The 22,031-nt window shown below is 39.8% G+C and overlaps 1 protein-coding gene across 3 annotated transcripts; it reads left to right on the forward strand.

The window, feature by feature from the left end:
- Window positions 1-1,624: 1,624 nt before the first annotated feature.
- On the forward strand, window positions 1,625-11,541 carry LOC108666877 (nuclear pore complex protein Nup153). Of its 3 annotated transcripts, none has more exons than XM_018153816.2 (10): window positions 1,625-1,825; window positions 2,352-2,504; window positions 3,031-3,330; window positions 4,402-4,511; window positions 4,901-5,026; window positions 5,436-5,663; window positions 6,003-6,430; window positions 6,905-9,818; window positions 10,217-10,308; window positions 10,608-11,541. In XM_018153816.2, exons 1-10 carry the CDS (start codon window positions 1,627-1,629, stop codon window positions 10,690-10,692), a joined length of 4,635 nt encoding a protein of 1,544 aa, XP_018009305.1. In that variant the 5' UTR covers window positions 1,625-1,626; the 3' UTR covers window positions 10,693-11,541. The 3 variants fall into 3 exon arrangements, with proteins under 3 accessions (XP_018009305.1, XP_018009306.1, XP_047736845.1); XM_018153817.2 differs by having other exon boundaries at window positions 6,908-9,818; XM_047880889.1 differs by having other exon boundaries at window positions 2,355-2,504.
- The last annotated feature ends 10,490 nt before the right edge of the window (window positions 11,542-22,031 follow it).

Here is a 22,031-nt window from a genome sequence, read left to right on the forward strand (position 1 = left end):
AGGTGCCAAGGTATGAGTACATATATGATGGAAGTAGAGGTGGAGATCTAATGTTCTGTGTGAGAGCAAATGCTTTGAGTGTGAATGCGCGGACATACCGGTGGAATGAGAGAAGAGAGGATATTTGTTTCATGTGTGACAGAGGTGAGAGGGAAACTGTGGAGCACCTGATGATGGAGTGTGACGCATATGAGCAGGAGAGACTGGAAATGATGAGAGTGATACTGGATGAGAGAGGTGAGGGTGACGGAGTGGTATATGAGAGAACAGGAGAAGAATGGATGGCAATGATAGTGGGCTTGTCAACGGGGGTGACAGCCGCTATGACTGAGAGTGGAAAGCGATTTCTGGAGAGTGCATGGAGAGTGAGGGAGAGGAGGAGGCTGGCAAGAGTGGAAGCCAGGGGACAGTAGAGAGCAGCAGTATACATAGGGCAAAAACTGAGATATAGAAATAATAATCATTCATATGAATTTCTTCTTGATCATATGAATTTCTTCTTGATTCCCTTTCACCTAGCTCTCATCTTACCCCTAACACAAACTTTCACACTCTCCATGCTGTCTTTAGTTTCCCTTTCTTCCCCCTTCTACTAACAAATGAAAGTGTGATGCGTGGCTAATGGCCGTTGCAAAGGCCTGACTCTGAAATGTCGTTCTTCCCTTCAGAGTCACCACGCCCCAAATCCAAATCCAAATCCAAATCCTGTTCCTGTCACGCACAATCCGGGCTGAACTTTCCCCCTTTTTACCTTCTAATTATTATTATTATTATTATTATTATTATTGTATGTATATATTTTTATTTTATTATTTTATTTATGTATATTGTAATCAATATATAACAAATAGTTAAGACTACTTATAGCCTTATAAGAATTAGCTAAGCTGCTAGCTACGTACAATGTATTGCACACTTGATGCCTCTGTACCAAAAACATTTCATTTATTGGAACCTAATACACACTAAAGGCAACAAGTTTATATACCAATTTGTCATTCATAGTACATTTATACTAAACCATGAATAACAATACCTCAATATAAATTAAAGACTGCCACTCAATATTTTTAAATATATGAAAAAATAAAAAAAATCATGATTTTTTTTATAAAAAAATCAAGTGATTTAATCACACGATTTAATCATTTTGATTTAATCATTGCCAACCCTGATGACACATGTATGGTTTTTGCTAAATTTAAAGTCATGTTATTACATAACAATACCTACACTTGGGAAGCAAGGTGTGTTCTGCATAGAATAACACCAAAGTACAAGAAAGACTTTCACTAAAGTATGTATGTTTATCAATCAATTTGTCAAAATTTCAATTGCTTTCTTGATTCATATGATTTTAATTAGTAATGAATTGAGTGAATATTTTTGTTACAAAAGCATAAAAAGAAAAGTTGATCTTTATATATTTTTTGGAATATTCAAAATATCAAGGATAGCATTCAATTTATTGCTTCAAGACTTGTGATAGATTTTTTGTATTAGAATTTTCCTGAAACTGGAGGTCTGACCTGATGGGAATTGACTTTCCTTTGTAGTTCAAATTACTTTTAGCTGTGTTCAGTTGCTCAATTTGAACTGATAACAATTTATTATTTGCAGGGTTTCATGAGACGAGTCACTGACTCAGTGTCGGGACTTCTGGGAAGCTCATGGGTGCCAGGTTTCTTGAGAGCAGATGAGACAAGAGAGGAGCAGGAGAGCCACAATAACCATTTACCAGGACCTTCACACAATTCCCGGCCTGGTTCATCTCCACAGCAACCCAGCCCCACTAGGACCAAGCACCTTATCTATCCTGAAGAAGGTGAGGCATTCATGTATGCTTGAGAACACTTTTCAAGCCAGTTCAGGTCTTTGTTTATATACGTATTTTAATGTATTGAATAAAATAACTATTGTGGAGCTAGTATGTTAACCATGCTTGACAATGAAACAGCTCAGTTATCATTTTTTATTATTTTTTTATGTGAACGATATTTAGCCAAGATATTTTTGGACATTATTTTAGTATGGAAAATTGTTGTTTATTCTGAAGAATTGGTTTCAATGGAGATTAATTTATTGTCCCAACTTTTTTTCTATAACTTCTAAATTCTCATTTCTAACTCACTCATCAATTGAAAGCATATGGGTAATTGAAGTTCATAGTAAAATATGAGTTATTGAGAATTGAATGCTTAAGAATTGGTTACATTTGTTTGAAATTCTGTTGCAACTCAGATTACCATATGAACGCGAGGATTCAATTTACCATTTTCATGGCCAGTTAAAATGCAATCTTACTGGACAGTTGTGGAGAGAAATAATTAATGATTTGTATTTATTTGCAGCAGGCAATGAAGAACTTCATGAGAACAGCACTGCCACAAACTTATTGCCTGCTGTCACTAGCTCAGCAACTAACAACAATCATAGGTTGAGCCTACTTAGTGCCTCGGCTGCAAACTCTGTAGCTTCGTGCTCAGCCCCTGCTGATCGCAATGGTGGGTAGCATGCGAGCCAACTTACGTACTTGATCTTAATCTTATTGATCTTACTAAGTCTTGAATTTTTTTGGTGAATAAATTTTGTACCCCATTGAGAATCGAAGCTAAAGTTTTTTCACACATCAGTTTACTGTGATCGATAACTAAGAAGTTTTCTTTATTAATTCAATGATTCAGCTTTAATGATGAATTATGTATAGAATTAATTGTACAAAGGCATCATTTTGAGTGTAGAATGCTGTGTATCATTCTTATTGTTGTGGTGATAGCTGGATATCTTTATTAATTTAGGCTGCACCAGTTGTAATAATTACTACATATATTTCAATTTCTGGCGAATAGAAAGATCTATCAAAATAAAATTTTGAAAAGTTTAACCTCTGGTCAGGTCTCAGAACATGTCTAAAATTAGGAAATTTTTTTTTTGTGATTGGTCTTGTGCAACTTGTCAGCTGTTGCTGGCTATACATAAATGTTGAATTACTATGACTCAGCTTACACATTGAATGTTTTAATCCTGCAGCTGAAGGTGACCATGCTCTTGGCAGCCGCCTGTATTTTGAAAGCTCTGTCAAGAACTGGAGACAGAACTCAAACAATCGCATGGGTTCCTCTCCACGGACTTGCCCTTCAAGCACCTCAAACATGTCGCCTGTTGCTGGTCCAAGTAGCGCAAGAGATGTGTTCAGCAGCAGTCGGCAGATGACAGAAGAACAGCAATGCAGTGTGGCTGATAGCTTGCCTCATGACAACTTGGCAGTGCAGGACCAGCTCACTCCGGCCTCCTCCTGCTCCAGTTCTGCGTCTCGTCTTACTAATACTGGTAATTTTATGGCACGACTAAAGTGTGACCTCCAAAATTAAGAATTGAAGCTGATTAATGTCAAACAACTTGCTACCAAGTTTGATGATTTTCATCTACTATAAGAGCATAGTTCCATGGGACTGGGAAAATTTCAATTGTTGATTATTGCGCTGACGATCCAACGCGTAATACGGCTCAGTTATGATGGGCATAGTTGAAGAAGATGGGCATAGCAATAAGAAGATGGGTGGAGGAACTATGCATGGCCTAATGGGCTGGTGCTTCTGCGTGCGTCTCACAGCACGGTACTGTTTTGAGCTATGGGGAAAGAAGGACTTGCTAAAAGGCAGTCTCATTAATGTGGGTGAAAATTTCCTGGCGAGGAGTTCTTTACATCTCATGATATCTGGCGGTGAAGACCTTGTATTGGAACTGTGCCATTAGGCAGCCAAACAATAAAATTAGATTCGCCTTCGAATGATGGAATAGTAAAAATGATGTGGTTGTAGTATGCAAGCTATTAAGTATTAACTGTAAGTGTGCATGGAAGGTGCAAGTTAGACGGGGAAAGAACATCTGTCCTGGTATTAAGTTAGTTGAAAAGTTAATGGAGGCATCTGGTGGCCAACCTCCAGGCTGAATTCTGAATGGTTTGTAGGCTTGCAAGGGCGGCGTTGGAACAACAAGAAAATTTAAAGATATTATAAAGAATTTAAATATTTTGAAAGATATTTTATACCATTTCTGGTGGTGATTCTGATGGTTGTTTGGATGAGGATGTTACTCTTCAAGTTTCGTTACAAAGTTCCATTCTATCTAATTTCAGTCCACAAATACATATTTTAAGCCGTACTTATCTTGAATATCTATGCTTATATTCTGATCCTGGAATTGGATCAGGAGGATTTATTTTCTTAGTTTTTTGCTTCAATGGTATTATGTTAAATATCTAATAATCTAGTATATCAAAATGTTAATGTAATGCTCTTTATTCAAGAAAGCTAATTTTGTGCAAATAATATGTCATGATTCATAAATGTCGTTTTCCTGAGGCTTGTTCCCGTTATTTTATTTAATTTTTTATTGCAGGTGGGCGACTGGCAGAGCCGAGCGCGAGCGGCCGTCTGAGCGCTGCCATGTCGGCCAGCAAGAGACCGCGCTTCTCTTTGGCTGCTTACAGCGCTGCTGCATCGCCTCCTGTAAGAACAATTGTATATTTACTAAAATAGCAGAGTATTGATTTTCTTTGGTATGCTTCTTTCTCATAATAGAACTGTATTACAGAAATAGAACCTTCAAAAACTGATGCATCTACTTAATCCAATGAACACTTTTTAAATTTACATTTATTAATGATCATTAATTGGCTGGATAATCTGATTTGCGTAAATTAGTATTGCCCCCTTCAGTTAACTGATGATATCTTGTTGGTTCATTTTCAAGAAGTCAGCCTGTAATTCTGGTAGCAAAATAATCAGGTTTGAGAAAAATAATTCAAGTTGATAAAACTCATAGCCAGACTGAACAAATGCTTGGATATTCTCCTTGTACTGCATTTATGGCTATTAAGTATTTGGCATATTTACAGGGCAATAAGTCAATCCTGAGCGATGGAAGCTTCCGAAGTTCTCCCTTCTACCCCGGGCGCACAACTTTTGGTGGTGCTGCTTCTTACAGGCGCACCCCAACGCCTCTCACACCCACCAGGACTTCTGTAAGTCGTTACGGAATTTACCTCCTGTCATATAACATAATTTCACAACCTTAGAATCCTACCAATCATAGAGACGTTTACACCCATACAGTCCCACTAGGGTCAAATTCTCAGCCCGGCCATGCAATGTCATTGAGATTTTTTTTGGTTGTAATAGTTCATTCAGTAAAAGTTAGTTGTTAATTCACATTGATGTAAATAGGATTCCATAGTGAAAAATTGACGAGTGTGTTGAGGCTGCTTAATCTATTAGTCTACATATTGTCACCCAAAGTTTTTTTGTTAACAGTGAACATGAAGTGATTCGAAAGTAGTTTTTAATGTTATTTTACGGGCTTACAGTATTTTCAAGCTATTAGGCTCATATTTCTTGAATAAAAGTTGCATTAATGGTGAATAATGTGCACAGGTTGCATCGCCTAGAGTAGTGAATGACGGAGGTCTCTCTGAGGCTGCACAGAAAATCTTGTCCTGTTTAAATGCCATGTCCACTCCGCTCACTGATGCCAAGAGAATGGCTACACCGGCCGCTTCTCCGTATGCATCTTACCTGACTTCCCCGTACACTGCTGCCTTCCACAAGCATCGCCCTCACCAGCGATGCCCCCCAACCTCTTCCCTTTCTACTCCACTCAAGGCAAGTGCTGCTAAATTTTACTCCATGTGCTGTTATTAATTAAATTCTATTAATTTTGATCAATGATAAAATTAACTAACTGCATAGCACAAGATATAAGCTGTTTCAAAGGCAATTTTTGCTTACATTGTCTGTCCAAGCCTTTGATATCTTGTAATATTCTACATTTCTGATTAAATCATGTCCTGTTCATTTTCTTTCTGTACAAACTATAAAGATGAAGCCCATGTTCGATGATTTTCTTCTGAATATCTCTTAGGTAATTACTTCCTCGCTTAATGGTGAAGATTTCATAAAGGATACTGATACTGGGAGCTAACAATTAATTGTGTTGGTCAGGTTGGTGTACAAAGCAACTTGTCACAGTACATCGTGGCGAGTCCTGCGTCAGGCACTACAAGCAGAGGTGCCAGCGGCGGCGGCGGCAGCAGCAGCAGAATGCCAGAAGCGGTGCCAGTAAGTGCCTCAGACGACCACAGTGTGCTAAGCCCCATAGCAGCGCTACATCCCTCGTCAGAAGAGCCTTCAATTTTTTCTGTAGCGGCTGCGTCTTCAGCCCCGCGATCTCCGGCCATGAAAGCCAAGAACGTCCCGGCTGTTTCTATGGTGAACCCTACAAGCAACTGTTCTGGAGTCAACCCTCTGCTGCGACCCAGTGAACCCGCGACGTTCGGGTCTGCATCAACACTAGGGCCTTCAACCTCGGTGGCGTTTTCTTTCGTTTCTTCTACCCCAATGCCTTCAGCTTCTGCCGCTCCGTCGACGAGGTGAGATTTCAACATGAACTAATAGTTGATTTATCCCTAATTTGTACCTGTTATTTTCGTTGTGTTCTTGATTGGGTATTTTTTCATAATTTGATTACATCATTTAGTGTATATATTAAACATGACGTTCATTAACCCTGTTTGATGATTCGATGTCACCATAGTTTGATGGATTTTTGAGATTAATGGATTAACTGTTTGAGTGTAACAGGCGATTATTTAATCCTTTGTAATTGGTCGTGGATTTGGAGTTTCCTATGAATTGTTTTTTCTTATAGTAAGATTTGCAATTCCGTTCACTAGTTGGTCATGGGAAAAAATTACATTAATTGTATTAATTAATAAAACGGCAATATTTATTCTATAAAATTATCATTGAACGTCAGGGTTCTTGCGATGTCACGATGGCTGTATTTTCTGTTGAAAAATCTGGGAACTATTGACCGCACTGGCTATATACCTATACCTTTACAGCAGTAGCAGCGAGAGCTCATCTCTGACCAGAGTTGGCAGCAGTATCACGTCTTGGCCTCATATGAACGAAGAACACCAGTCTTCTGTTTCTGTAAATGCCAGCTACGGCGGCGGTAAAATGAAGTCTACTTCTTACAAGCCCAGGCGCACTCGCCTTTCAGAGGAAGAGCTCAAGCTGGCGCCGCCTCAGTCACCCCCGGTTCTGCCTAACGCCACTCTGCCCAAAGTCAGTTTTTCAGTACCTATCTCATTATCCAGCATTTTTAAGCCACCTGTCGAAAGCATCCAAGCTCCTCAGAGAAGCATTGCCAGCCAAGCTCAGAGTTCTGCTACTCGAACTCCGCCTTCTTCGGCCCAAAGCCTTGCCTCCTCGAATCTTCGAGGCTTTGAGTTCAGTGTACCAGAAGTGTTGCACGACTCCGACAGTAAACCTAAAGACAACAGCAAAGATCTAACTGCTGATGAATCTACCAGTAAATTTAATGAAGACAGTACAAGTTTACTATTTAATTTTAGTGCACCGTTTCCTGTTGCCACGGATCAGATTTCTAAAGATAATTTCATAGTACCTAAATCGTCATTAGTTCCAAAGCTCAAAACATTGAGCCCTGTTAAATTTAGTGCGCCCGAAGTGGCAAGAGAACTTGTGTCTAAGAGCGGTGGTTTGGTAGAGTTTCTTAGTAAATCGAGTGGCAAAAGCCCCGAGTCTTCTATTACTAGTAAAGACGCATTTTCGGCCACTGGCAAAGAAGATGGCTCTTCCAGCGAGCTCAGAAATTCTTCGAATTTGCTTACAGGTTTTGGTGAGCGTTTTAAAGCTGCTACCGGTTCGTGGGAGTGTGACTCGTGTCTTTTGCGCAACGAGTCAAGTTCCAATAAATGCATTGCGTGCGAGAGTGCTAAACCCGGCAGCAAAATTAGTCAGGCTTCCTCGGCCAGTTCCATTCCTTCAACCAAGTTGAGTGTATCAACAGCATCTGATTTTGGAAATGCTTTCAAAAAGGCTGCGTCTGATTGGGAGTGTAATACTTGCTTAGTAGTGAATAAAGAAAATGTCTCTCAGTGTGTTGCTTGCCAGTCTGCTAAACCTGAATGTTCTAATGCCGCTACTTCAGGAAGTTCTTCAATGGCGTTTGGTAGCGCATCCTCATCTACTACTTCAGTAGGGTTTTCGTTTGGGGTACCACCAGCGTCTACCACGTCATCTTCATTGAATCCCACCTTTAGTTTTGGATCGAAGCTTTCTTCTGCATCCGCCGTTTCATCGCCATCTACTAATTTTAACTTCGGGATCGCACCGTCGTCAAGTTCAGCTGTTTCTTCATCTTCATTTAGTTTTGGAATCACGCCCTCATCTTCAGTTTCTTCGTCTTCTACATCTACAACTGTGATGTCTTCAAACACCTCCATAAGCTCGTTTACTTTTGGTTCTACGTCCACACAATCTATACCTACGACATCCACCAGTGTGGCTGAACAGGCCACCTCATCCACTAAAAAAACAACTGTCTCGGCTCCATTAACTAATACATGGGGTTCAAAGAGAGCGCCCGGCGACTGGGATTGCATGACGTGCTTGTTGCAGAATGCAAGCTCTGCCGATTGCTGTGTGGCGTGCAAGGCTGTTAAACCTGGTCAGTCGTCTTCATCTGCTTTGTCCAGCAGCAGCCCTCCAGCTTCTGTTGCATCTTTGCCTTCCTTGCCGGTCTCCGGATTTGGAAATAAATTCAAAAAAAGTGCTGGTGATTGGGAATGTAACGCATGCTTGGTTAAAAATGAATCAACTTCTGGGCAGTGCATTGCATGTAGTGCCCCCAAACCTAACAGTACTGGTCTGGTAAAGTCATCTTTAGGTGGAACCTACAAGTTTGGTGCTGGCAAAACACAGTCTGACTCTTCAGGGTTTCAATTTGGTGTCAAATTATCTGAGGCATCGATGATGTCCAGTACAGAATCTACGAAGCCTAACGTAACACCAAGCTTCTCTTTCGGTACATCATCGAGTGTTTTCGGTGGTAGCTCAACAGGCACATTTGGAGGAAATACTCCAGTGAACACTAGCAGTCCCTTCTCCAGCGCCAGCACTTCCACAGCACCAGAAACTCCTAAGCCTGTATTTTCTTTTGGCACGAGCGGTGCCAGCAACGGCAGCGTTGACGGACCTCCTGCCATGCTCAAGTTCCTTTCTTCACCTAATGAAAATAACACACTGAAAACTAAGCCTTTCCAAAATTCTTTTTCTAGCCCCATTACTGAGAACAAACCCTCCAATACCTTTAATTTTAGTAAAGCGGCTGATAATGCAGAAATACCTACTAAAAGTGACAGCAATTTATTCTCGTTTGGTGCGCCTGCTAATAAAAGTCATAGCTTTGGTGGTACTTCAATTATGCCCTCTAAAGAGCTCAAATTTGAAGGCTCACAATCAGACCCAAATGGAAGAGGAGCGATGCACCTCAACTCTACTTCTCCTGGTCTTATTAGTGGTGAACAAATAAATTCGAACAACAAGAGGGCTTTGAATTCTGATGATGCAGAGCCTCCAAACAAGGTGTCTAACGTAGCTTTCAGCAAAAACAATGGCTTTGCTGACTCATCACCGATGTTCACTTTTGGCAAGCCTCCAAGTGCCACGCCCAATATTCAGTTTGAAACCAAAAGCATTCCGACGTTCGGGAACGCCACCACATGTTTCGGGGGCAGCGCCCCGACAGGAGGATTATTTTCCAGTGTAAATAATAATAACAACAATGTTGCTGACGGCCTTAAATCTGCTTCTGGCGGTGATTCGGTCTTTGCCTTTGGGCAACCCCCTGAGAAAAAAGCCAGCACTGGCTTCAACTTTGGCCAGGCCACCACTCCAGCTCCTACTTTCAACTTCGCCGCGACTCCACCTACCTTCCAATTTGGCCAGGTCAGTTGAGAATTATTATTTCTTGCTAAATTAATTACAGATTCGTAGCTGTAGGTGGGTAAGGTTCTTACAATGTATACCTTGAATGTATTTCTTATATAATAATTTTCGCAATGTGTTTTGCAAGACTATTGTATGTAATATATAAAGAAGTGCTGTTACTGCGTCAGTTATATTAAATGTTGAACAATTCCTTATGTATGGCTGTTGTGTGATGAGTCCGTCCTAGATAAGCTTTCTGTTCTCGTCTAGCTCCCATGTTATCCTCCAAGTCGAAGCCTTGCATACTGAGAAGCTACACTTCTGATTATATAACTTGCCAGGACTTGCTTATTGAGTGTATCTGTGTGACGATGTTCATGCTTGAGCTTTAGTTCAACACAAAGCTGTACTTACAGGACGCTAGCGCCAAACCTGCGGTCGGTACGCCTGTCAACAATGGCGTCTTCCAGTTCGGCTCCAGCGCTGCTAGTGTCACTCCGAGCTTTGGGTTAGTGTATGATGAAGTTTTATTTATTCCATTCGTAGAGAATCCAATTACATTATTAATGATGGGGAACACAGTCTCCTTGCGACCATACTTAGTTTGGAGACCGTCAATCGATTTGATTCAATTTGTTTCGTTATATGGATTTGCTTTAAAAATAAGAACAAATGAACAATGCTAGTTACCAGGAATAGTTTTCGTCGGATGCATATTATGTTTATTGTTGAGTTGGTAATTTTTTTATCGACGTTGTAACATTTTTAATATATGCATGGTGATAACGTTTACTTCTGGCGTTGCAGTATGAGCTCGTCAAACCCCTTCAGCCAGCAGCCTCCTCCTGGACGATCTTTCAAGAAGGCCATCAGGAGGACCAAGAAGCCATGAGTGGTTTTCGATAATAAAGAAACTACAGAAACGTTTCCATAGAAGTATATAAATCCTGGCAAAGCACTCAGAGTAATTATTTAGTTGTTGTCTAAACTTCAACAGCTTTGCTGCAATCTTTGGTGGCCTTTTGTCTTTCATGTCGATCGTATGAGCGGTGTTAGAGGTACTGAGAACATCAAATGATTTTTTAAGAACCTATCAATCGAGTTCGGGCCTGACGTTGTATTTTGTTGAGCATTTTGGCTCAGGACATTCTTAGGCCACAATAATACATGCGATTCTTCTTTCTCTAATGCGACAATCTCAGAAAGCTGTCAACGTACTGCTGCTGACCGAGCACAGTTCATTATACGACATACATTTCGTAGACACACTACACTGATCTGAATAGTAGTGTGTCTACGACTACACTGATCTGAATAGACTACACTGATCTGAAGCGCTAGAAACCTCTCCCTACTACTTATACCTTAACTCGTTCAAATGTCTCCCTATTTTCAGGATGCTAGCGACATATAAGACATCATTTATTCACTTGTTCCAATCTGTTCCGTGTCTATTCATAAAACTTGTAGCTACATCACTCCACTCGCCTCAAATATAATTCCGTTTTATCCGTGGTATGCATGAAATTTGTCTTGTGTTACTTTTTTTTCGGTATAGTGCTTTTTTCCCCCCGCTCGTGACTCTCAAATTACTGATCTCTTCGGAAAATCTGTTTCGTCTATTTGCCAGGGCTTTACTAAAATGACACTTAAAACGACTCGCTTAGGTTCTGTACTGATAACTATTTATTTGATTAAATTGGCGGCAATAGTTTTGAAGAGATATGAATTAAAAATTGCACTGGTTGTAATTTCTTCCTATCGTTATTGTAGATTCAAGAGGTTCTTGATGAAAGTTTCTTCCTACAAATTTCTTCCTTAAATAGATCAAATCTCTGACCGATGTCTGAAGTATTGTGAGCCTGAAGGTTTGAACACTTTACAGCAAGGAATACGGATTTTGATGCACGCCTGTGTCTCGTGTTGATTCTCAAATGATCTTGTTGGCAATATCAACACACTGATAGTGTCTGAACGAAAAGTTTCCTCAATGAAGCGAATTTAATATCTGGTTATTGGAAATTTATGTCATGGGTACTCGAGTTCGTAAATAGACCGGCAGATAACCGTTGAGAGGATATCGTTACGCTGGCTTGCCGAACCAAAAGAGATTGTCTGGTGCTCGTTTTTTCTGTATCTTTGAACAGCGAGGATTCGAATTACGGCAATGAATCAAATTTTCGTTGATTTGGAGACACTGAAGAACGTCTACTCAATCATGTTCAATTTTTCTCCACAAGGAACGAAGCTCTTTGCATTATTGGATAATCTTTATCTCTGTCTATACAGAACCATGGATACTAGTTATTCACGTCTCTATTAGCCATAAGATATGAAAGAAAAGTAAGACACAATTCTGGAATACATTGCAGTGGTATACTTCTTGACTGATCTAATTCTAGCAGTATTTCTGAAAAACTTGTGTCAACCAAGTTATTCCATCATTTAAATTGTTGTCTGAAAGCTCATGAATGCCCAAACATATTTACTTGACTACCGATTGTTCTTTTCGAACTCGAGTGAGGGACTGCTATCCAGGACTCGAATTTTCTATGAACTTTTTTGTATGAATAGATTTTTCTAATTTAATATATTACATTAATTTCTTTTATTGTAAATCCGTTACTATTTCTGATGGAGACTCGAGGAATTGTTTCGAATGAGCGAACAGCTGTGCCTGCGTACTTTTTAATTCATACTCGCGACGAAACGAGATTTCCTGGTCAGTAGGCCCTTAAAATACTAAATAATGTGCATTAGCTTGTGCGCCATTGTTGTATAAATATTAATAAGCAGGAATGAGGTGTTGGGTTTGAACTATGAACGCACACTTGTACGTGGGTTGAGTAGTTACAAATGTCAAGACAAGTCCTTCCCTTCTCCTTATTGTGAGGGGGATATTGTATTGTAAGGGAGATATTGTATTGTGAGGGGGATATTGTATTGTGAAGGAGTTATTGTATGCTCGTTATTGTAGCGAGCATCGCTGTACATAAACTCTAGGCTTTAGTTGGTGCTAGCGTGTTTCCTTCAGACCACTTCAGCGGAACTCGTCTTTTAACGTCCACTTAGGAAAATCCTGTTATTTTTGAGAATCTTGGAAGTAATCTCCTCTGTGGTTGAAGGAAGCAAGCGCTACGTGTAAATACTATGAACATTTTCTATGTAAATAATTTTTACAAGCGTCAATATTGTTGTTGAACAGCATTTTTGTGGCTGTGAATTCCTTTCAAAATATTAATTCAAGAATAAATAAATTATTACATCTCAGAGAGCCCTGTTGATGAGGGCGATCACTGAGATCTTCATAATGTGAGAGAATGTTCATAGTTACGTGAGAAGTGCGAGGCATGAAGCCTGTATATAAAACTTATAATGTGGGTGAGTGAATGTGCGTTGTTTAGAACGTCCGTCGGGCCTGCTGTGCAGACAACTCTTTAATTTACATCTTAATTTTAGTTTGAAATTCCTCTACCCAAGATTTATGATTCCTTGTCCCTGCTGGAAGGCTTGTCATTCTGATGCAATGTCACGAGTTTTAAACTCCACATGACTGACATTGAAATATTTGTTAACCAAACAATACGAATCGAGTCCTTGGACAAATAAGACCGTTTGGCTCGCCATGTACGACCAGGATTGTAGATGACCAGCTGACATATTTAACAATGTTTATTTGCACTAAGTTATTTCGACATATTTTATTGCGTATCGTATGCGACTCATCGCAGTGACTTATTTTGTTATTGCTACATCTTAGATCAAATGAAATTTTCGACTATAATAAACGCTTGTCAAATTAACTTCGGAGCTCAGTTTTACAGGTTAGTGCCTACCGTATAACACGGGTGGAAATGTGACCGTTTTGAAGCAATCATTTCTCCTACAGCGCCCGTACGACATTCAATAAAACCTTGAGGTATACGTGTTTGTTCTTACTGCCTAGGATCCCGAATGAGCTGTATATGTTGGCTGAATTTTGTGTTCATCAGAAACCGCTGTAAATAATCAGCCATGGTTTGTTCTACGAGGTGAACTGTCGTCAGTTATCTGTTTAAACATTGATATTTCGTTGCATTAACCTGAGTAAATGTTTCCGGTATCCAAAAACTTTTCGAATTGTCAGAATACGAAGACTCAATTGTGCCTTTGTGTTGTGCAAGTTACGTTGGCTCTTTTCCACGCATAAAATATTGTCTATTCGATAAAATATTGTTCTATAATGGATTCTAGTGTAAACTAAATAAAGACTTGTTGATACTATAAATACTGATAATTCAATACTGTTATATTGATAGACTAAGAATTTTAAAGCTAATGCACAGTGATTGGACAGATGACTTTCGTCATTAATTCTTGCAGTTTCATCATTGAATCTTGCGGTTCATCATTGAATCTTGCAGTTTCGTCATTGATTTTAGCAGATTCGTCATTGATTCTTGAAGATCTAGCTGCGAAAGTTTACACATAGCGCTGCTGTTTAATGGCCGTGTTAGTGTACGCTTGTGTGGTCCCAGCGTCGAGCAACAAACATGAACGTGAGGCGCCTGACACTAGCCCTCACTGTCCGACGCTGGGGTTGATGGTGCAGGGAAACCACTCTCGTGTGGGTTGGGGGAGTGGTGGGCGACCACTAGTGGGGAGTGGCATTTTAAATGCCATTAGAAGTGCTAAATTTTAAGCATGTTTTCAAACGCATGTTCTTTTCACTTGCCAAAAGTGGCTCAAAAATCAAACGAATTAGGTACTCTGTTTTTCACTTTGGTTTATTTATTAAAAAATTGGGTCAAATGAAATAAAATCTGAAACCCTTTGCACAGTAAAATGTTTATCTAAAGCAACAATGCAATCTGGAATAGGTTAACATGAAGGGGGTGCTAAATAATTTAATAGTTGGAGCTTGAAATGAAGGCTTACTTTATGCATGAGTGCACTCATTTCTGCTAATCGGAAGCACTCATTTCTTGTAAGGAATCTGAATCGTTTTTTCCTTACAATCTTTTTTGAAATGAACCTGGACGAGAATCACCCAGGAAGAAAAGTTAAGGAATATTAATCAGGACAATAATATTGCCTCGTATGTTATGAAATGTTACAGACAATAAGATGAAAAATGATAAGTAACAACGGTTCGAGACATTCAATTGCGATACGAGACATCACATTATGATACAAGTCGAAGCTAGATATTTCGACTGCCTTTATTATGATTATGGATTAACAAGTTGAACGAACACATGGGCGACATTTGACTACCAAAACAACTTAGCGCACACAACTTTTGGTAACTTTGATGGGCAGACGTGGCGCTTTATGATACAATAAATTTGCTGTCAAGCCTCCCTTTTTATAGCTTTTCACAATGATGCACTCCACATAATCACACCGAACTCAGGTCGTACGATTGCAGTGCGCGTTTCTAAATTCGTAAGGGCACAAGCGCACCAGCTGAATGGAATTTAAAATGATAGAAGGTAAAATTAAAAACGCTTCTTGTAATAATATTCCAGGGAATATTGAACACTTTGGTTCCTAATGCACTAACCGTCGTCAACGCTATTCACAACTTCCCGGTAACGAAAGTTAAAGAGTGTAGAGTATGGTTTACGGTAGGAGCTGAACGTAAGAAATTAATGTGACATGAATTGCGTCAAAGTATAAGTTAAGTCCTCAGTTATCGACGTCTGCGTGGGGACCTCATTGAAGTATACAAGTATGCTCATGGTTTATACAAGGTCCCCGAAGGATTACTAGAATTTGAAACAAGAACCAACACCAGGGGCCACAGCTATAAACTAAAAAAACTACGCTGCAACTTCTCCACGCGACAAAATTTCTTCTCGCTTCGAATCACCGACATGTGGAACAGCCTCCCCGATGACATCGTTACAAGTATGAACGCGTTCAAGAACAGACTAGATAAAGCTATGGAAAAGTATATGTTCAGATTTGAAATGCCTAGCACCATATCGAACCCGGTGGAAGTCGAGTAGCTATTTCAAACTATCGTCAATCATGAAAAGATCCGGTCAAATGCCACGATTTCAGATCTTCTGTGAACAAGGCACGAAAAGGAAAAGAATCGGCGACAGGCCACATCAGGCCTACACTTCAGCGCCGAGATCACTATGTTATGTTTAAAGTCAATTATTAATCGAAACCAAAAAAGAGAAAACCTACAATAAAAGTAATAATTATCGTCAATAAAAAATAGCTGCCGTTAGTAATAGTAATAGTGGTACCTATCAGCAAACCTGGCCAGTCGCTGAATTGAGACATCATATAATTTTTCAGCTTGCTGGGAGTTTCAAACTCGCAACTCTTGGCTTAAATCTTGGGAATCTGCTGCAACCACTGGGCCAGACTACCCAGCATTGTGTATATTTATATTTACTAGTATAGGCTGGCAGAATTTCTTCTCTTAAGCAAGTTTTGTTAAAGACCAGAGAATTAGTTTTTATTTATTAGCTTCTTGTTAGTTTTTTCAATAAGTCGTACTAAATTCTTCGTAGGTGTTGGAAGATTGAAAATCAAATTACCGATAGACATTTTTAATATTGAACGACGTTTCGAATGTACAACATTCATTTTTAAGTTAAAGACGCATAGAGTAATAAAATTTGGGTTGACATATGAACGAAATCAAGTAAATTGGATACCATTCAAATAATGCTAAAATTTCGTTAATGTGATACTACAGGAAGATTTTACAGGCGCAAAAAACTACTCGGAAAACAATCTCAAAGTTCTGACGAAGCCGGTGGTTTGAAGGTTGATAGCTGGAGTCCTCTCCTTAATGATGAGGGCCTCAGCTATCGCCAGTCGTATAGGATCGGGGCATTGCATAACGATACTGGTGCATTCTTCCAATATCGGGCGAGTGATGGTCTCGTTGTGGGCCTCCTTCAAGTGATTCTTTGGTCCTCCGGACTGAAGGTGGCAGGTGAGACGTCGGCTTAGGCCTTAGAGTCGTGGTTGTGAGCCCGATGTAGTCCCTATTAGGAAGAAGTCTACAACCTTCTTTATTGCAAGAAAATTTATAGACTACATTGGTCTCTTGGAGAGGTCCTGTTCTTTTGCAAGGGTTATTGTTCATGACAAGATTCCGAATTTTCATGTTTTTATAGTAGATCAGCAGTTTAATTTTGTTGTTATTTGAGTTGTTCACGATGTTGTTGTGAACGATAGATTTAATGATCCGCTCATCTGCTTTATAGCCACTGGTCATTTGGTTCTGGTAGTAGATAGTAGTAAAATTTTTATTTTGTTCCAGTCCTTTTTGTTTTGATCGGTGTTTTGAGATTTCCTCGTCGATGGCACTATTTGTAAAGCCATTGTTGACAAGGATTTGTTTACAATTTCTCAGTTCGGTATTTAAATCATCTTCAGTAGAGCAGGTCTTGAAAGCTCTATGGATGAGGGCGCGTACTGTGCTCTTTTTGTAGCGTTCCGGGCATTCGCTGGCAGCGTTCAGGACCCTTCCGATATCTGTTGGTTTCCGATATACTTTTGTATATATATTTATATTTACAAATACTTTCTATAATGAAACCCGCAACGTTGATTGTCATAGCATAGCATAGGTAGTTGGTTAATTTAAACAACAGAAATTAACAAACTCTTCATTCTTGCCATTGAATTGACTGTTTATGAGTACGGGTTAGTCCAAACATGTTAGGATATGTCTCTTGTAACTTTTTATATCATTTTAGACTTGTAGGAGTATTTGGGCGTACATATGCTTGTACAATTGAGTAAAATGCAGCCACTTAAAATAATTAAATAACTAACTAATTGGACAATTATAATTCAAATTAACTCCCTGCAAATGTAGGGTTCGAAAGTAAATTACGGTTTCTGTTGAGTGTAGAGCAAAGCTCCGCATCATTTACACGCTGACAGAAAAATTGAGCAGCAGACATATAGATGAACAATAATATAGAGGAACAAGTACTCAGAGTAACAAATATACAGAGAAACAATTATGGAGAAATAAAAACATAAAAAAGAACAAATTGAACCTTTTGCTCCGCATTTCGCCAGTTGAGGAGCTTACAGGGCCACATGCCCAGGGGCACAATGTCGTCACATCCTTCCGCCCCAGCTGGCAACACACGTACCCGCTCATGTCGGCTGCCATCTGCCGGTTTTTAGAGCACTCACCGTAACTGCATAGACGCTCAGCGCCTATTTTAGTCGTGATGTTAATAGCGTGTTTCCCTCGTCTCTATATCATTATTTTACACATGCCTCCCTATCTTTTTCCTCCGATCGCTGAGCTCAGTACTGCGCATGCGCAGGAAGTCGCGACGCGTTTAGTACTCAGTCAACGCCGGCAGAGGGCGCAAAAACTCGTGTTTTTGTCACGCTCTCACGGCAAGGGGAACCCACGCACTACTGGGCCCTAGAGGCACTTATTTCACAGCGGGGAAACACTGCTTTGAAATTATTCAGTGTTTAGACAAGTATCTAACAGTGAGCACAACTTAGCGTGCTTGCTTCTACTGAGTCCATGACTATGAATAATAATGGCCTTGAGATCAACATAAGTATCATTAGTGAATGAGATCAATATAAGACATTTATATCAACTGTTTCAAGAGAGGAAACGAATGTTTGCTTATTTATCAGTGTTAATTATCTGCCGAATAAGTATCCCAAACTACATGTAATATTAGGAATTATATAATATTCTATTTCGAGTGGTTGGCACGCGTTATACCCACACAAATTGAACAATTCAAGTTCACGAATGGAAATTCTTATGAAATTTTTGCGTTCACTGTTATATTTACTTTGGTTTCTTTAGATAACGATTTAATGTGTTATGTAGTATTTCCGAGCAAATGCTCGAATTCACCAAATTCATGTTAAAAATGTATGACATATAGTAGTCAAGTCTCGCACAAGGTGCAAATTTCAAATTTGGATACGAAATTCATTAGTATTATAAATATAGTCTTCTCGAAGGCACCGGAAGTTAAGTGGGAGTTACTCGTTTTATTAACGAATGAACTCGTTTCTCAAAATTACCTAAAGTAAGACAAATCCCTCGATGAAAATTTTTAAGAACTTTACAAGACAGACGAGCGATGCAAGTGAGAAAAGGTCGCAGATATTCTAGCATTTTCGCCTGAAGAAATGACACAATTTCAAATATAAATCTTATAAATAAAAAAGAAAAGAATAATAAAATGCCCATGTATCGGAAGCTTCACATTTTCTTCTTGGCTAATTGAAAAGAGAGAGAGAGAGAAAAAAAATCAGTGACACAAAGTTCTCCTTTTTTCGGAAGGGTGAAGTCGAAAAAAGGAAGGAGGTTCGAGAACCTCGTCGTCGTAGGAGACCAGGGGACTGAAGGATGCATGAAGGATCGCACGTGCGCATCCTAGAGCTGTTTCCTGTGTGTCTGCTGCTCATTTATTTGCCTGAAGCGTAAGGCGAGAGCGCGCATCCTGTTAGAGAAGGAAACCGCAGACTGCCTCCAACTCCGCCATTAGCACTTGCACTTATCCTAAGCATCTTATCTGCGTTATAGTTAGCGACTTCGCACGTGAGTTAGCATCTGGGTTAGCACGTGAGTTAACACGTGAGTTAGCATTTGAGTTAGCACGTGTGTTAGCACGTGAGTTAACACGTGAGCTAGCACGTGATTGAACTACTTAGCACGTGAGCTAGCACGTGAGTTAGCACGTGAGCTAGCACGTGATTGAACTACTTAGCACGTGAGCTAGCACGTGAGTTAGCACGTGAGCTAGCACGTGAGCTAGCACGTGAGCTAGCTCGTGAGTTAGCACGTAAGTTAGCACGTGAGTTAGCACGTGAGCTAGTTAGCGACTTAGCACATGAGTTTGCATGTGAGTTAGCACGAGAGTTTCTCATCTTTTATCGTTAGTAAAGCATTTTTCATCTAATTAAATGAAACTAGCACAAAACCAAGCTATTGGTGCCATCGGATAAGTCCTCGAGTATCATCTAAGCACTAACATTACAGCAATCTGAACACAAACCGAAGGCATCTGAACATGAAATAGTGCTAACTATCGGACAGCATTAGTACCACGGTGACACCATCTGATGCCACCTGAACACCATCAGTACCACCCTGACACCATCTGGTGCCACCTGAACACCATCTGTACCACCCTGACACCATCTGGTGCCACCTGAACACCATCTGTACCACGGTGACACCATTTGATGCCACCTGAACACCATCAGTACCACCCTGACACCATCTGGTGCCACCTGAACACCATCAGTACCACCCTGACACCATCTGGTGCCACCTGAACACCAAGAACTAAGAGGACAGGAAACGGTCTCAGTGAAGGAAGGGGAAAATGAGGGGCTGGGGAGGGCTGTGAGGGGTTGAGGAAGGCTGTGAGGGGTTGAGGAAGGCTGTAAGGGTTTAGGAGGGCTGTGAGGGGATGGGCAGAGCTGCCAAGGGCTAGAGAGGGCATTTGGGCACAGGGTTGTTTTGATTAACTTGTTATACGTTCCGTGTGACGTCGAGATTACTTGTTACGAGACCTGAGGATTAACCTGGTTAAACTGCGTGGACAACTTATTATACCAGGTTAAGCTGCACTTTATCGCACTCAATTCTTAATTAGACCAAGGTTATCTCTTAGAGTATGTGGTGTAAATAAATATGTACTGTAAAATATGTTATCGAGTGGTCATAGAGTAGTTACTACACATTTGATACAAAAAATTATTTTTAATTATTCGAAACTCTACCGACGGCCGCGTTCAGTAAAAGGAGAAAACAAAAAATCAGAAAAACTTACTGTGCCAGCTCGGGGCTCCGGCTGTCGGGCGGCGGCTTGTTCAAGCGTGGCGGGACTGAGAAGAAAGACGTTACCGACAAAGAGAGGTAAAAGTTTCTGAAGTCATAGCAAGTCATGTGTGAAAAAACTCGCTTATATTATCAAAATCTAGAGGAATGCAGAACTAAAGAACTGATTTTTGAAGCTCATAGTGACAAACTCATTGTCTTAAATTTTATAATAGTGTAAAACTATTGTGTACATTAGCGGAAGCCCGATCACATCGAACCTGAACCACCACGAATAAGTCGATTTGGTACAAGACTAGGTAATGACGACACGGTCCGTAAATATCTAAATGGCCGCCTCGTGAATGGCTTTGACATAGTATTATCCAAGCATATATACACATGAATGACATGATAGCTATTTTTCATGAAGGGTTATTAGTTATACAGGCTTGCATGTTATGCTTAACACCATCGCAGTTATGTCACTGATAAGGTTTTTAAGTCTTATGAACGTTTAGCGTAAATTGAAATCGTGGAGGGAACCTGACATAGCGGACTGTTATTCGGCAGCTGCCGTAGCGACTAGCGTAGCGTAGCAGTCAGTCCATGCCCAAACGTCGCGAGGGAAGGTTCTGCTCACGTTGAGTGTCGATCTTTTGACTGAGGTGTTTTCGAAATGCTTTGTACTCATGAGACTTCACGATGTGAATAAATCTGATAAAGTATTCAATGGATTTTTCAAGCGATATTTTTGAATAAACCTGCTTGATTATATTTGGTATCAAAGGAGTGACGCTTCTTGAACTAATTCAAGTTAAGTTAAACCGGTGTTTTGTAACGTTTAGTTGCAGTGGAATGCAAGTTATTCCTCAAATAGACATTAAAATTAATATTTTATGTGATTACCTTCGAGTCATTTAGCATTCTAGTTGCCCCAACCGTTAGGCATTCAACTGTCGTTAGATATTTCATTTCGTGGTCCCAATTTACACAACCTTAACTCATATTCAAATAAATAACGGAAGTTATTCAGAGGTCGCAATTGTTAGGGAAAAATTGTGTGCTCTAATGGAAACGATATAAATAATAGTAATTGTGAGTTAAAAAAATAAAAATCATAAAATCTGAGCTCTAGCTGATATTTATCAATTAAGTGCTTTGGTATATGAAGTAACTAAACATTTATGCACTGTATCCTGTGCATTTATGAAACTGTAAACAATACATCTATATACGCTATTTACTATACATCTATATACACTATAAAGCAGGTTTCATTGAAGACCAGAGAATTTGTTTTATTCACAATTTTCTTATTAGTTTTTTCGATATATCGAACAATATTTTTAGTTTAACTGGCAAATCAAATATCAGGTTAGCGAGGGACATTGTTATTTCGTTAACGACGTTTCGAATGTTTCTATCATTCATTATCAAGTTAAAAGGCG

The sequence above is a fragment of the Hyalella azteca genome, unplaced genomic scaffold (genome assembly GCF_000764305.2).
Source record: "Hyalella azteca isolate HAZT.00-mixed unplaced genomic scaffold, Hazt_2.0.2 contig6532, whole genome shotgun sequence".
NCBI lineage: Eukaryota > Metazoa > Arthropoda > Malacostraca > Amphipoda > Hyalellidae > Hyalella > Hyalella azteca.

Excerpts from the sequence above, each read along its gene's own strand:
- LOC108666877 (XM_018153816.2), top strand. The coding sequence starts at position 1,627 with ATGAGACGAGTCACTGACTCAGTGTCGGGACTTCTGGGAAGCTCATGG. Across the intron at positions 3,331-4,401 it reads GTCTCGTCTTACTAATACTG|GTGGGCGACTGGCAGAGCCG; the intron begins GTAATTTTATGG and ends TTTTTATTGCAG. Across the intron at positions 9,819-10,216 it reads CTACCTTCCAATTTGGCCAG|GACGCTAGCGCCAAACCTGC; the intron begins GTCAGTTGAGAA and ends CTGTACTTACAG.